General features: G+C 38.7%; 1 protein-coding gene and 2 long non-coding RNA genes across 3 annotated transcripts in view; 1 reads left to right on the top strand and 2 right to left on the bottom strand.

Annotated features, from left to right (window-relative positions):
- The window catches only part of LOC122651417 (disease resistance protein RPV1-like), a 150,150-nt gene that overhangs the window by 48,947 nt on the left and 87,397 nt on the right, over positions 1 to 13,806 (bottom strand). The window contains exon 6 of the mRNA XM_043844798.1: positions 7,725 to 7,779. Coding sequence (XP_043700733.1) covers positions 7,725 to 7,779 — 55 coding nt within the window. The remainder of the gene's footprint in view (positions 1 to 7,724; positions 7,780 to 13,806) is intronic.
- On the bottom strand, positions 4,302 to 5,419 carry LOC122651425. The gene is made up of 3 exons (XR_006331454.1): positions 5,370 to 5,419; positions 4,956 to 5,102; positions 4,302 to 4,458 (listed from the first exon to the last, which is right to left on the bottom strand). It is a non-coding gene; the product is annotated as an uncharacterized LOC122651425 (long non-coding RNA).
- Positions 6,268 to 7,465, top strand: LOC122651424. Its single transcript, XR_006331453.1, has 3 exons — positions 6,268 to 6,473; positions 6,612 to 6,688; positions 7,448 to 7,465. It is a non-coding gene; the product is annotated as an uncharacterized LOC122651424 (long non-coding RNA).

Raw genomic sequence — 13,806 nt, forward strand, 5'->3', positions numbered from 1 at the left:
AAATGTCAAGGAAAGTAATTTGAACTCTTGGTTTACTAGAAAAGAAAAAAAAAGGCTGATTGAGTTATCAAATATGATGTTAGAAATTTGAATTAACACATCTGGTTCTTTGAAAGCCCATCTTTAGATCACTCTCATATATCAAACAAGGAAAAAAGTATTTACAGAGCTGAAAACTGGAACCTTGCCTTTACAGAGAGCAAGAGCTAAAAAATACCATGTACTGCTATCTTCTCAATCTCACTGATATTTCTTTGAGTTTGCAGGAGAAAAAGTCCTGAATAGTCTTATTCTCTGAAGATCATTAACAAAATTAAACTGGGCCACATATCGTGATGCTTTCTCTCAACACCACCTTCTAATCTGCCCTTTCATTAGGAAGAGAGTTCAAGGACTCCACTTTCAGGAGTCCATTATATGATTGTTAAGGTGATTGATCCACACCTCAATATTAAATGAAGGCACTTGTTTGTTTTCTGGCCCTCAAAGCAAATGGTATTTTCAGTGACTAGCTAAGCCTCCCTACAAGTAAACAAAACATTTAATCAGTTTCAGTGAAAGGAGTACAATTCTAGTTTTTCTGTTGGGCATGTTGAGCTAGTATGTAAAGGGGCCATTGCTTAACTGGAGCAGTGTTAAAAGGTTCGGGCTAATGGGGCAAATGCCAGGTTTCGAGTCTTGAGGGAGGCCGCTTTGCTCAAAATGTCAAAGGTTAGGACCAACTCTTAACTCATCCCTCTCAGGATCTAGCATAGGCAGGACCAGCACTGGGTAATGGCCCTTATTTTGTTGAGCTAGCTAGTGTGTGGGGTGTGCTGTGAATCAAGTAGGGTAAGGTTGAGATAGTCCTTAAAATTTCCTTGACTTAACTGCTTAATTCAATTGAGATGGATCACTGGTTAATTTGTTTGGATAACACTTTTGAAGTTTTGCTTTCAGCTTATATAGAGTTTCTGAGCAATCTGATCAGTTACTTGATCAGTGATGAGATCTACTTGTGGAATGGAGTACAACAGTAGAAGTTTGGGGACTCAGCATCAGTTTTCATAACATTAAAATGCTTACCAAGTTATATATTATCCTCGTCTATATCAAATTTCCTCTGATTGTTCAACTGTGGCATCTTCCTGCAGGATTAAGCTTGTAATTGTCATCGGAAGTCGTTAAGTTTTTCTTGTAATTTTGCACATTCTACGATGGCTGTATGCTCGGTCGTTTGTTTAATTTGTTGTCATTTTTGTAACAAGCAAAAATTCAATGGACAGGGAAATGCATGAAGAATTAATGTAGAAGCAAAAGGATTCAACCCAGGTCGATCTACTAGTTCTCTGCTTCTAGTTGTAGGCATTTTGTCGATCGTCCTTATTGGAAATTATGTCCTTGACACATATATATGCTCAGAAGACTATTCCACCAACAAAAAAGAAGCCTGTCTCCAAGAAGAAGATGAAGAGGGAGAGGCTGAAGCAAGGTCTTGCTTTGTTTCCTTCTGCTCTCTCTATGTTAAGCTGTTACATTAAGATTTTCCCGTTCTTGATGTTAGTAACCAAAGTTGAGACAAAAATTGAGTTCTTCCAATGAGGATAGGCTTAGCTCAAAACGTGAAGACTCCTTTCATAGTGAAGGAAGAAGAATATTTAACAATCCTCATCCCTTGGGTCTGATGAAAGAACTTTCAGGGCCATGAGTAAATACAAAGCAGTGGTCTTACACAAGTGTTTTATATCCTCTGGATGGGGTTGGCATGCTTGACCAATTATTTTCTCAGATCGATCTCCCTTGTCGAATATCAATTGTGGAATACTGCTTAGTACTTCTTCCAACTTGAAGCTATGGAGTAGTAGATATTGACCTTGTAGTTTAGGAAATGAGCATTAGTAAAAGGGTGAAGCTCAAAATGAGGTTTGACCACATTTTGATTGTTTGGATGGCTCAACAGCTGGGAATTCCTTGCTTGAGCCTCATCAAATTTGATGGTCCAATTAAACCACATGGGCTCACCATGTATACATCTTTGCCCTTTGTTTTTCAATGATCCATGCTCTATGAAAACTTTTTCAATCTTTTGGTTAGTTCACTTAAACCTCCTAAAAGTGAATCACACCCACATGTATCATGAAGTCTTATTTTTCCTGCCAATGTACAATGGTTATAGTACTGTTTCAGGAGAGTCAAAGCCTGTTTGGTTCCAAATGAAACCCTAAAGTGAACATAACAAGGAATAGAGCCGAGAAACCCATAATTTAAATTGATCATTCTAGTTCTGTATTTCACTGTAAGCAAGTATCAATGGAGATTAAATCTCTGTAGAAACAAAATAGAGTGGTCATTCTCATGGCGTTGTTCACCCCACACCAAAAATTTAAAAAAAAAAAATCCTAATGGTCTTTTTCTTAATAATGCAGCATTTACTCTAGCAAATTCACTTAGGATCTGCTTCCTCTCCTGATCTCTTATATTCGGGCTTGATTTTGTAGGTTCCTTGATTTGTTCCCTTATTGTTGTAGAAACTAAGGTCTTCGACAAGATCCTTCACAAATTGCTGCAGAGACAAGAACATCTGTGAATCAGAGTCTAAGCAAATAAAAAACCCTTGATTAATATGCATGTCTCATCAACAAATATAACCATAGACAGCATCTCATATCTACCACACTGTTTCCAATGAATTGGCAATTTAATTCTCTCAACATATTATATGATATGTTAAGACCCTAAAAAAAATAAATTATATGGTTTGCTCATTCTAGGACCAGAACAATCCTCATGGAACAAAAAGTTGGTTAATTCAACTAAAGTTTACAAGGGACAATCACAGGTTTAAATGAATGTAGTAAAAGAAGAAACCAACTTGATCCCACAAGGTTCTCAGATGATATAGGGGTAGCATTTTCTATTTTTTCCTGACAATTTAAAGGTAGGGAAAAACTCATTGACTGGTTTGCCTTGGTGTGGAATTATGATGTGGTAATTCTGAATATTGGATAAGTAATGCATACCTTGGATTGCCCATGTGTCAAACTTTAAAGTCTAATCCAATCAAATATGCTCTCGTGAATTGGCATGTATGTCCATGCACGTGTATGGTACTTCGACCACTATTATGCAGTCTCCCATAATCCTGATTTTCAAACCTCTATTTTACCACTTGGCAAACTCTGTTTGGACTGAAATATTTTATGTGAGCAGGGGGTCTTGGGGTTTGGTGTCCACAAAATTTGTGTCCCATCAGATCTACCACATGGCAATTATCTGGGCTGCCTTGATAAGTTTATCAATGCAGGCCATTCTGATAAAGTTTTGCCATTTAAAGATGGATTGCCACGAGGAAAGACAAACTCCATACTATGAGATAATGATTAGTCACCAGCTTGAAAAATGGCTCAGGATTTGCTATTCCTAAGAAGACATCATTCAGCAATATCAAGAAAAATCTATATAATCATAGTAAAAACCCATAGATTTTCTATGAAGTCACTTAGGCACCAACCATCACAATGTTTACCCTTCTAAACTTCCCATTACCCAGCAGCTTCCTTTTAAAAGTTTCTGAAGTCATTCCAACCCTTTAATAGACACACTACTAAAACCTTACTGATCAAGAAAACAAACCTATACACCAAGAAACAGACTCATGAATTTGTAAGGCCAACCCTTTCCCTGACCAGTTTTAATACTAGAGAGCTTCAATCCCTTTGAATCACCATTTACTTCTCTTACCCAATTTTCTCAAAAGGTCCTGAGGCATCTTACCCTATAGATTGTTTTCTAAACCCACGATTAAAATCTTGCATGGTGGTTAAGTTGGTCACTGACCTACATATGGGGGATGTATATAGGACATTCCTTCTATTTATCATTAATCTCAATTCTCAAGAGATATGGAACTTCAATTCTGTTGAAGATACAAGTGGCTTATCCTCCTCCAAGAGTAGAGTCCTTTTATGTGGAGCTTGTTCGAAAAAGATTCTCATGGTGTATCATCCACAATGAAGAAAGCATGTATCACACTCTATACCCAGTGACTTGGTAAAGGATATATTTGTCATTCAATAAACCAATGAATTATTGAGAAGACGAAGAAGAATTGAAGAAAGATGCCCAATCACACGAGGAGCTATTTGAGCATATTCAAAATCACACTAAACTCAACCCAGCCTCATCCCATCTAAATAGGCCAAATACCATAATCATCTATTGCCAATTCAACCGTTATATTTTCTGTTAACCCAAAATCATCCATATCTTTTCATACTTCTTCCCAAGTCATTTCGGTCTACCTGTCATTCTTTTAGACCCTCGGAACTGTACTACTTGTCATTCTTTAAGACCCTTGGAACTATAGTATATCACATTATACATAGAAAATTTTCCACCTCTGTATATGATATGCTTATTCTGCAAAGCCTTAAGAACTCTGATATTTCTTTCCCCCAAAAGAAGCCACATGATGGCCTTCTGCATTAAGCTCCATAGATTCTTTCCTCTACCTCTTAAGGAAACATCATTCTCATCAAGCAAAGAAGGAAATGTGCATCTCTAAAGATAGCAAGTTAGTTTGGAGTACTAAAATGAGTGAAGAAGATCCCAAACATGTACATTTTATCAATGATCTGATCAATAGGGCTCAGTAAACTGCCGTCAAGAAATAAAACCAGATAGGAACACAAAGGACACCACTGATGTTTATAGATGCATGGTCAACCGGGATTGCAGAATTGGGGCTTCTAAAAACCTTAAGGTGAGCATCGTTTGATGCGACTCAACTATACCATTTACTGTTCGGGTTACACAAGAGGACGTGTATTGGTGTACTTCTTTTTACAAGGATATTTCAGAGTCATACTACTTGTCATACTAATCAGATAAGTCATTGTTCATTTTTTATATTTCTTTATTTTTAAAAAAAAAAAAAAAAAAAACTAAGCCAAAAGTTGGGAGAATGGAAAACATACTACAGGCTGGTCTGTCTCTTGGATCAATTGCCTCTGTGTCCAATCTGATTGTCTCGCAAATATCTTGAACATATTCTCTCCCCATTCTCCAAGGTCTCTTCTTGTTCTTTTCACCTCTGATCCTTTCACTGGCACAGTTTTCTTATCCTACCACAGGAACAGACAAAATCTCTGCATAATCTGCAGAAACTTGACATGTGAATATGGGACCTTGGGATCTATATGTCAACAAATTTTCAGCCCCATCTTAGTTTCCGTGAAACAGAATCAAGGTCAGGGTTACAGTTCTTGTAACCAATGTGGTTACAACTAGAAGCTCCCATACGCACACAAAAAAAAAAAAAAACAAGGATCTACTCCGGATTGTGAAAGGAGTCCTTATATGTATAGAGATGCTCTGATTGATTTTTTTACCTGCAGATCGTATGATATGAACAGAGGTTGTTGTATTTCAGGCAGGTCACTTCGACAGCCAACTGATCGAATGTGAACTCTGTGCCAATGGGTTTCTTCCCGTTGCTGTCCTCGAAATCAAAAAACCTCAAGAAGAGTGGACTCCGATTTCGTTAAAACACAATACCCCTTCATGCTGTTAGGATTAATTGATATTATCTTCCAAAGTAAATGAAATAATTAAAAGAAAAACAAATGTGAATCATCACAATAAAGGTTGAGAGAGAGAGAAGTACCAGGAAGGCCTAATAAAGCTAATCCTCATCCTGAGATATGAATCTTTATTTAGTTCAATGTTGAGGATTTCCTTGCACTATATCTAACGGTGGAGATGTCAATAGGAAACAAAAACCAGAGACCTGTTCAAACCTCACGATCCGAGAGACCAAAAACTGAAGCGGGAACCTCAAATTCAAGCTCCCCTCATTCTCCTTTCCCCCTGGGTTTGGCTCTACATCTGAAGCAGAAGTCTCTATTTCCAGATCACTTTTGCTCCCTTCTTCCCTGGTCATTTGTTCCATCTTCAAGAGCACCACCTTCTCTGGTTCACAGAGATGAACAAGAGCCCTCCTCTCTAGGGCTGAGACTCATTCTTCCCCACCTCAATCGAAGGTTGCAGACACTTCAAATCCTCTTGGAGGTGATGATTCCCACATGACTCCTTCCTGCCCACACTTCAACTCAAAATTGTTCACTCAGGTCATGCCCTGATCCTGTCAACCCAGGTGAATGGGTGATCCAGAATGCCAAGTCAAAGTTACCAAATCAATTGTTTGACAGATTGCATCCCAAAATTATTCATGGACTCTTTAAGGATCTGTTCAGGCCTTTAAACTTCGTTAGATTGCCCAGTAAATATAATTCAAATTTCTCAAGTTGGAGAGATCTGGTAATCTTTCCATAGATGAGCACCCGCAAAGATCCAAGGACTCCAAGGATTCCAATCTATCCAGGCCATGAATCTCTGTTAGTTTTTTGCACTCGTGAGCATCTAAATGCTTCAAGTTTCTCAAGTTGGAGAGATCTGGTAATCTTTCCATAGATGAGCACCCCGCAAGATCCAAGGTCTCCAAGGAGTCCAATCTATCGAGGCCTTGAATCTCCATTAGTTCCTCGCACCTGCTAGCTTCTAAAAACTTCAAGTTTCTCAAGTTGGCGAGATCTGGTAATCTTTTCATAGACAAGCACCCCGAAAGATCCAAGGACTCCAAGGATTCCAATCTATCGAGGCCTTGAATCTCCGTTAGTTTCTCGCACCAGCTAGCATTGAAATACTTCAAGTTTTTCAAGTTGGAGAGATCTGGTAATCTTTTCAAAGACCGGCACCCCATAAAATCCAAGGTCTCCAAGGAGTCCAATCTATCGAGGCCTTGAATCTCCGTTAGTTTCTCACACCCGCTAGCTTCTAAACGCTTCAAGTTTCTCAAGTTAGAGAGATCTGGTAATTTTTCCATTAATGGACAATTACACAGGTTCAGTAGTTCCAAAGGAGTCAAATTCTCGAGGCCTACAATCCAACATAAATTATTACAGCTCAGGATTTCTAATTCCTTTAGCTTTTTCAAGTCAGACAGTTCCGATATTTGTATTAATGATGCACAGCTCTTTATTCTCAACAGCTCCAGGAAATCCAATCCCACAAGGCCCTCAATCTCGACTACATTTGGGCAGCACTCCATTACTACTACCCTTAAGTATTTTAAGAAAGACAATTTCGGCATTTTATGTAATTCCATGTTATACCATATTGTCAATCGCTCCAGGGAGTCTAGTCCCTCAAAGCCCACAATTGTTGATAACATTGGGTTGTCCATGACACTTAATTCCTTCAGTTTTCTTAAGCTGGATAGTTTCCCAATTTTCCTTAATGATTTACAATTTTCCATTATCAACAGCTCCAGGGAGTCCAGTCCCTCAAGGCCCTCAATCTCAGATAACATTGAATAATCCTTGAGTCTTAATTCCTTCAGTTTTTTTAAGTTAGATATTTTCCCGATTTTCCATAATGATCCACAGTCCTTTATTGTCAACAGCTCCAGGGAATCCAATCCCACAAGTCCAACAATCACGAGTAAGTTCTTGCAGCTCTCCATTTCTAATACCCGAAGTTTTTTCAAGTCAGACAATTTTGGTATTTTTCTTAATTGTGTGCACCCCTTTATTGTCAACAGCTCCAGGGAATCCAAGCCCACAAGTCCCTCAATCTCGAGTAAGTTCTCGCAGCTCTCCAATTCTAATACCCGAAGTTTTTTCAAGTCAAACAATTTTGGTATTTTTCTAACTTGTGTGCACCCCTTTATTGTCAACAGCTCCAAGGAATCCAATCCCACAAGTGCCTCAATCTCGAGTAAGTTCTCGCAGCTCTCCATTTCTAATACCCAAAGTTTTTTCAAGCCAGACAATTTTGGTAGTTTTCTTAATAGTGTGCATTCCTTTATTGTCAACAGCTCCAAAGAGTCGAGTCCCTCAAGGCCCTCAATCTCAGACAACATTGAGTAACTCTCTAGTCTTAATTCCTTCAGTTTTCTCAAGCCGGATATTTTCCCTATTTTTCTTAATGATCTGCAGTTCATCATTGTCAACAGAACTAGGGAGTCCAACCCTTGGAGACCTTCAATCTCTGCTAAGCTCCGACAATTATCAAGATTTAATCTCTCTAAATTTCTCAACCCTACCAATGCTGGTATCCCCACCAGATTCTCACAATCATCAAGGCACAGTACCTCTAAATTTGTCAGGTTTGAAAGCCTTGGGAGTGATTTCAAAGATCTGCATCTCATAGCATTAAAATATTTCAAACTAGAAGGAAGTTCTGGGAGTGATTCTAGTTCGTTGCAGAACCTTAAATCAAGTGTTTGGAGCACAGGAAAGCTAGAAACTGTCACGGGTAGGCTTTGGAAATTGTTTCCACCAAGTCTCAAGATTTTCAAAGAGGATAGCCACCCTATGGCATCCGGAATTCCCTCATCCTTGACACCACAGAAGCTGGCATCAAAAGTCTCCAGGTTTTGCAAAAGACCTATGGAATCAGGTAACTTTTCAAGTCCTTTGCATAGATGTAAGCTGAAGTCTTTGATAGAACTCAACCCCCCGATGCCATACGGGAGATTCCTTAGTTCCGTGCATCCCCTCATATTCAATGTGACTAGGCTCTCAAGATCACAGATAGATTCGTCAGTTTCAGCCAAATTTGCACAGTTTTGAAGAATCAAGACTTCCAAGTGATAATTTGCGAGTTTAGGAGTCTTAACTAGGTGTTGACACCCTGTCAGATTCAGAACTTTTAGATTCTTTGCCACCTGCATGCAAAATAGAGCAATAACTTATCAGAGGTTTTTTTTCCAAAGAAGTTTATGATTGATTACAACAAAAAGAGGAGAAAGAAATTTCTTAGAGACCTTAATATGCTCCCAACCCCTCCAGTAACTTCTAACAAAACTATATGAAAGATCAAGAACAACCAGGTTCACTGGATGAAATTTCATTAGCGTAAATTCCAGAGGGCATCCTTTCCATCTCAACCATATCAGTTCTGAAAAAGAAAGCATGGAGTCTGGAACAAAGTGTGCATAATCAACTTGGAGTAACTTAAGTTCACTCATTTTGGTAAATCCTTCACCATTCAAATAGCATTGGTTACTTGAACTACCTCCAAAGTCAATACAAAGCCCTTCAACTTCTTCTGATCCCTAAAACAAAGAACTTTAAATAAGTACACAAAAAAAAACTTTGATAAGTAGGAAAATTTTCTCATGTTCAAACAACTGTGTTTGGTCAAATCCTGTGCTCTATGGATCACTTGTCAAACATTTGGGCTTGGTGAGCCAACATTGTAAAGGACCCCACCAATCTTATTCGTGAAATTTTAACGCAACATTAGCATGTTATATGGATCAATAGTACATCAAAGGTGGAAAAAAAATGCTAAAAATGCCACTGACTTTTTTATTAGACAATGAAGGTCTGTGGCATTTTTGTAATTGTTACTTTAAACAATGTTTCGTTTATATGCTCACACTGGGCTGAAACTTCACCATTGAGTAATGAGTGCAGAATACTCTATAATGTGGACACCACCATGTCTACCACTACTGTGCGGCAACAAGTTCACCAACCTCTTATGACATTTCGGTTTAAATAAAAGAAAGACAATAGTCATATATCAAATTTATGAAACCTTAAAGAATGAACATATGTGTTATAGGTATTAGGACTATCAAACTTTCTCTCTTAATGGCAACTGCTTTCAGTGAAAATATATGGTTTGCTTATGCTTAAAAACATTAACAATGATTGGAAGCATAAAATAATGTGTACTGACCATTTGTAGAGAACCTACCTTTTCTTTCTCCAATATATACAAGGCTTCCTCGTGAGACCACAACCTACTACGCCTTCCGGGCACCTTGAGGTTTTCTCTACGAATGATTTCTTTTCCAAGATCTCTAAGCAGATCATGCATCTTTAGTTCATTATCTTCACCAATCTTCACCAAAGACCTTTGGCAGAGAACCTTAATTCCTTTGTTAGGGTAAAACTTACGTTGTTTCCATATCAAACATGCAATATTTTTATCCATTCCATTGAAAAAGCATGCAATATCAAGAAATATTTGTTTCTCTGAATACTCTAATCCTTCAAAACTTATTTTCAACTTATCCAAAATTTCAGTATGAAGAAAATGATTTTGCAACATCTCCAGTGTATCTTGCCATTCTGATTTTTCCATGCCAAATAAAGATGAACCTATAACCTCAAGAGCCAAGGGAAGCCCTCCAATTTCCTTAACTATGTCTTTTGAGAGATCTAGATAGTCCTCCGGTGTTTGGTCTCTTTTGAAAGCACACCTGGAAAATAGTTGAAGAGATTGATCTGAATCCATTTCAGGGGGCTCATATATCCCATCCACTTGATGATGAACTAAGAGATGTTCATTTCTTGTTGTGATTATAATCCTACTTCCCGAACCAAACCAATCACGCTCCCCGACTAATGCATCTAATTGAGATTTTTTATCCACATCATCAAGAATAATAAGAACTTTCATACCGTGAAGTCTTTCTTTGATCATTTTAATTCCTCTGCCTTCATTAGTGAAGTTGAATTTTTTCCCTTTCAATACATCATGGAGAAGTTGCTCTTGCAAACAGATAGGTGAGATAAGTGAAGTCTCTCGAACATTTTCAAGAAAACTACATCCTTCAAAGTGATGTGAAATTTCATTGTAGACAACCTTGGCAATAGTTGTCTTGCCAATCCCACCTAACCCCCACACTCCCACAATCTTTACATCATCTGGTTTAATGTTTAATAAGTTTCTCACTTTTTCTACATGAGATTGGATTCCAAGTAGGTCATCAGAAACAATCAGCGAATCTTTTTCCAATTCACTGGAAACTGTTGCAACAACTAATTTTACTAATGCTTCTTCATTCCTGTCCAATTCAAATCAACAAGAAATAAGTAGTTGGAGAGAAGACAGATTAAACAAAAAGAGAAAGGAACCATAAATGTAACACCCCGCATTTGTCACATGATTATTGTAATATTATTTTGGATGGTTATGATTATTGTTTGTATTATATTGTCATTTAGTGTGCAATGGCATAATAGTAATTATTCTCATGGCACTGGGCCTGCTAGGAGTTAGTTTTTCCATCCAATCCCCAAATGGAAACTTAAACCTCTCTGAGACCATCTCCCTCAACCCAGATTCCCACATAGCCTTCACAGTAAGCACTTCCATGGCTTCTGAACCAATAGGAACTTCCCTTGAGGAGTCTAGTACTCCTAGCGGGGATCCAATCTACCCCCCATGGTTTTGACTCCCCCAAGCCTATATCCTCCACAGAGAAAGAATCCTACATTAACCCTCCTAGCTGTCAACCTCCCCCTCTCTCACTGAACCCATCTCCACCAAGCTTGCTGATCAGATTCACCCCAGAGAACCACATTGATACTATGGTTGAAGGACATGGTAGTCCAAGCTATATGGAGCACCATTATAGACAAAGCAGAACTACTCCTGGTGGCCCCATTGTTACTAGTAGAAGTTGGAAACGTGCTGCCCGTTTCTCGCTATACCATGCTTCTCCCCCAAATGCAGCAGAAACTGATTCCATGGGACCACGTAGTGCTCGGTCCTGCGAGGAATTATGAAGATCCTGAGCTGGGACTGCCAAGGGCTGCCTCGCCAAGGGCTGAGGCAGCCCTTGACAGTTCAATTCCTAAAGACTTTGAAGGTTAAGTACCGCCTTAATGTTATTTTCTTGATGGAAACTAAATCTGATTCTGGTAGACTAAAGATTCTATGTAGTTCTCTCTTTTTCCCAGACTACACTACTGTTGACCCCGTTGGAATCAGCGGGGTATGTGTGTTATGTGGAACACGAATGTTGATTACAGGTTACTCTTTGCTCCCCTCGCTTTCTTCACTGTGATATTAAACTGATCGGCTCGAGTGACAGATGGAAGCTATCTCTTATTTATGGGCCTCCTAAGACATCTGATAGACCAAAATTCTGGAAGCAACTTTCTGATTTGGGGGACTCTCTTTCTTGTCCCTGGCTGGTTTGTGGGGATTTTAATGAAGTGCTTTCCGCTACTGAAAAACAGGGTGGTAGATTAAAATCTTCTAGGCATATCTCAAGCTTCAAGTCCTTTGTTGATGGTAGTAGCCTTATGGATATGTGCTCGTGTGGACCTTTTTTTACACGGTCTAATTGAAGAAGAGGGAATGACCTCATTAGGGAGAGGCCGGATCGTGCTTTGTGCTCTCTCTTTTGGAGGAATTTGTTTCCTGATGCGAGGGTCTCGGTGGAGATAGCGTGTGGTTCGGATCACTCCCCCCTTGTCATAGAATTGCACCCTCCCCCCCCCCCCTTTCAGGTAAAAGGCTGTTTAGATTCGAAGACCGGTGGAGAGCTTTTCCTGGTTGTGAGAAGGAAGTTGTTTGTGGTTGGATTGAAGATTGGCAAGGCTCAGATATGTTTAGAATTTCAAGAAAAATCAAAGGTGTTAGGTCTCGGCTAGCAAAATGGAAGAAGCTGCATGTTAATGATGTGGATCTGGAGGTCTCTAAGCAGATGAGTGTCATCAAAGTTATCCAAGCTATGCCTTGGCACCCAAACCTTACTGATCTGGAGTCGGATGCGCAAGTGAATCTTCAGTTCCTCCTTGATCAACAGGAGTCCCTTTAGAAACAAAAGTCTAGGATTCTTTGGCTGAATGAAGGGGATAGGAACACCAAGTTCTTCCACTCGTCCACTCTTCAAAAAAGAAGCAGAAATAAAATTAATAGATTTCTGGCCCAGCAAGGGGATTGGCTTGAGAAAGAAGATGATATTGATAGAGAGATTTTCTCCTTCTTCAATAATCTGTTTACTTCGAATGGATCTCACAATCTGGATAGGGCTCTTCAGTTTATTGAGCCTAGTTTCACTGATGACATGAATAGTGCTCTCTATCTTCCTATTCCTGATGAGGATATATGCATTCTAAAGTCTTCTTTCTCTTTTGTATCTTTTCCCATATCAATAGATCTAGAAATGGCTTGGCCCATAATATTTCTACATGGACCTTATCCTGCCCTGTTATTTGCTTGTGGGAGCCCACTTTTCAAGGGGAGCTCTTGGATATTGTAACTCCTTTTTTGAATCAACAAAGTGATTAAATTTTCGCACCAAAAAAAAATTATATATTATACACTATGTGAATAGTACACCATATACATGTTTTATATAATGTAAGGTTATATATGGTTTTATTTACATCATTTACTATGTGAATAGTGTCTGTATATATATACACACAAAGTGAACAGTGTGTTAATGAGTGAATAGGTTAAGGAGTGATTTATTAGAGTAAGTGGGGATTAATTGTATTAAGATAACATGGGATTAATGGAGGCTAGGTGGCAGCATCATGTATGAGTCTATGAGATTACAAGTGGTGGCATTTTTAAGGCTAGCCACCTAGCAACACTTAATGAGGTGTCAAGAGTGCTAGTAATTAAGTTTTAATGTGGCTTTGACCATGCTAATCATGGTTAGTTGTTAGTTAAGGATTAAAAGAATGAATTAGAATACTAAGAGGGGCAAAACGTTGGATTCCTACTGGAGTTTTTGAGACTTGGAGAAAAGAAGAAGCTGGAAGAAGAGAACAAAGCTGGGAACTATCAATTGAATGTGGAATTGAGTGGCTGTGTGCAAATAGTGGCTGAAATCATAGAGAAAAGAAGAGGGAATGGATGCTGGATTTCCAATTGAAAGATGAATATAGATATTATCGAGCTACTTAAGAAATTGAAGATGGATTCACCCAAAAAAAAGAAATTGAAGATGGAAATTGAAGTTCTATGAACCTGGAACTGGATTACTAAGGTGAGCGAGTGATAGAT

The sequence above is a fragment of the Telopea speciosissima genome, chromosome 2 (assembly GCF_018873765.1).
Source record: "Telopea speciosissima isolate NSW1024214 ecotype Mountain lineage chromosome 2, Tspe_v1, whole genome shotgun sequence".
Taxonomy (NCBI): domain Eukaryota; kingdom Viridiplantae; phylum Streptophyta; class Magnoliopsida; order Proteales; family Proteaceae; genus Telopea; species Telopea speciosissima.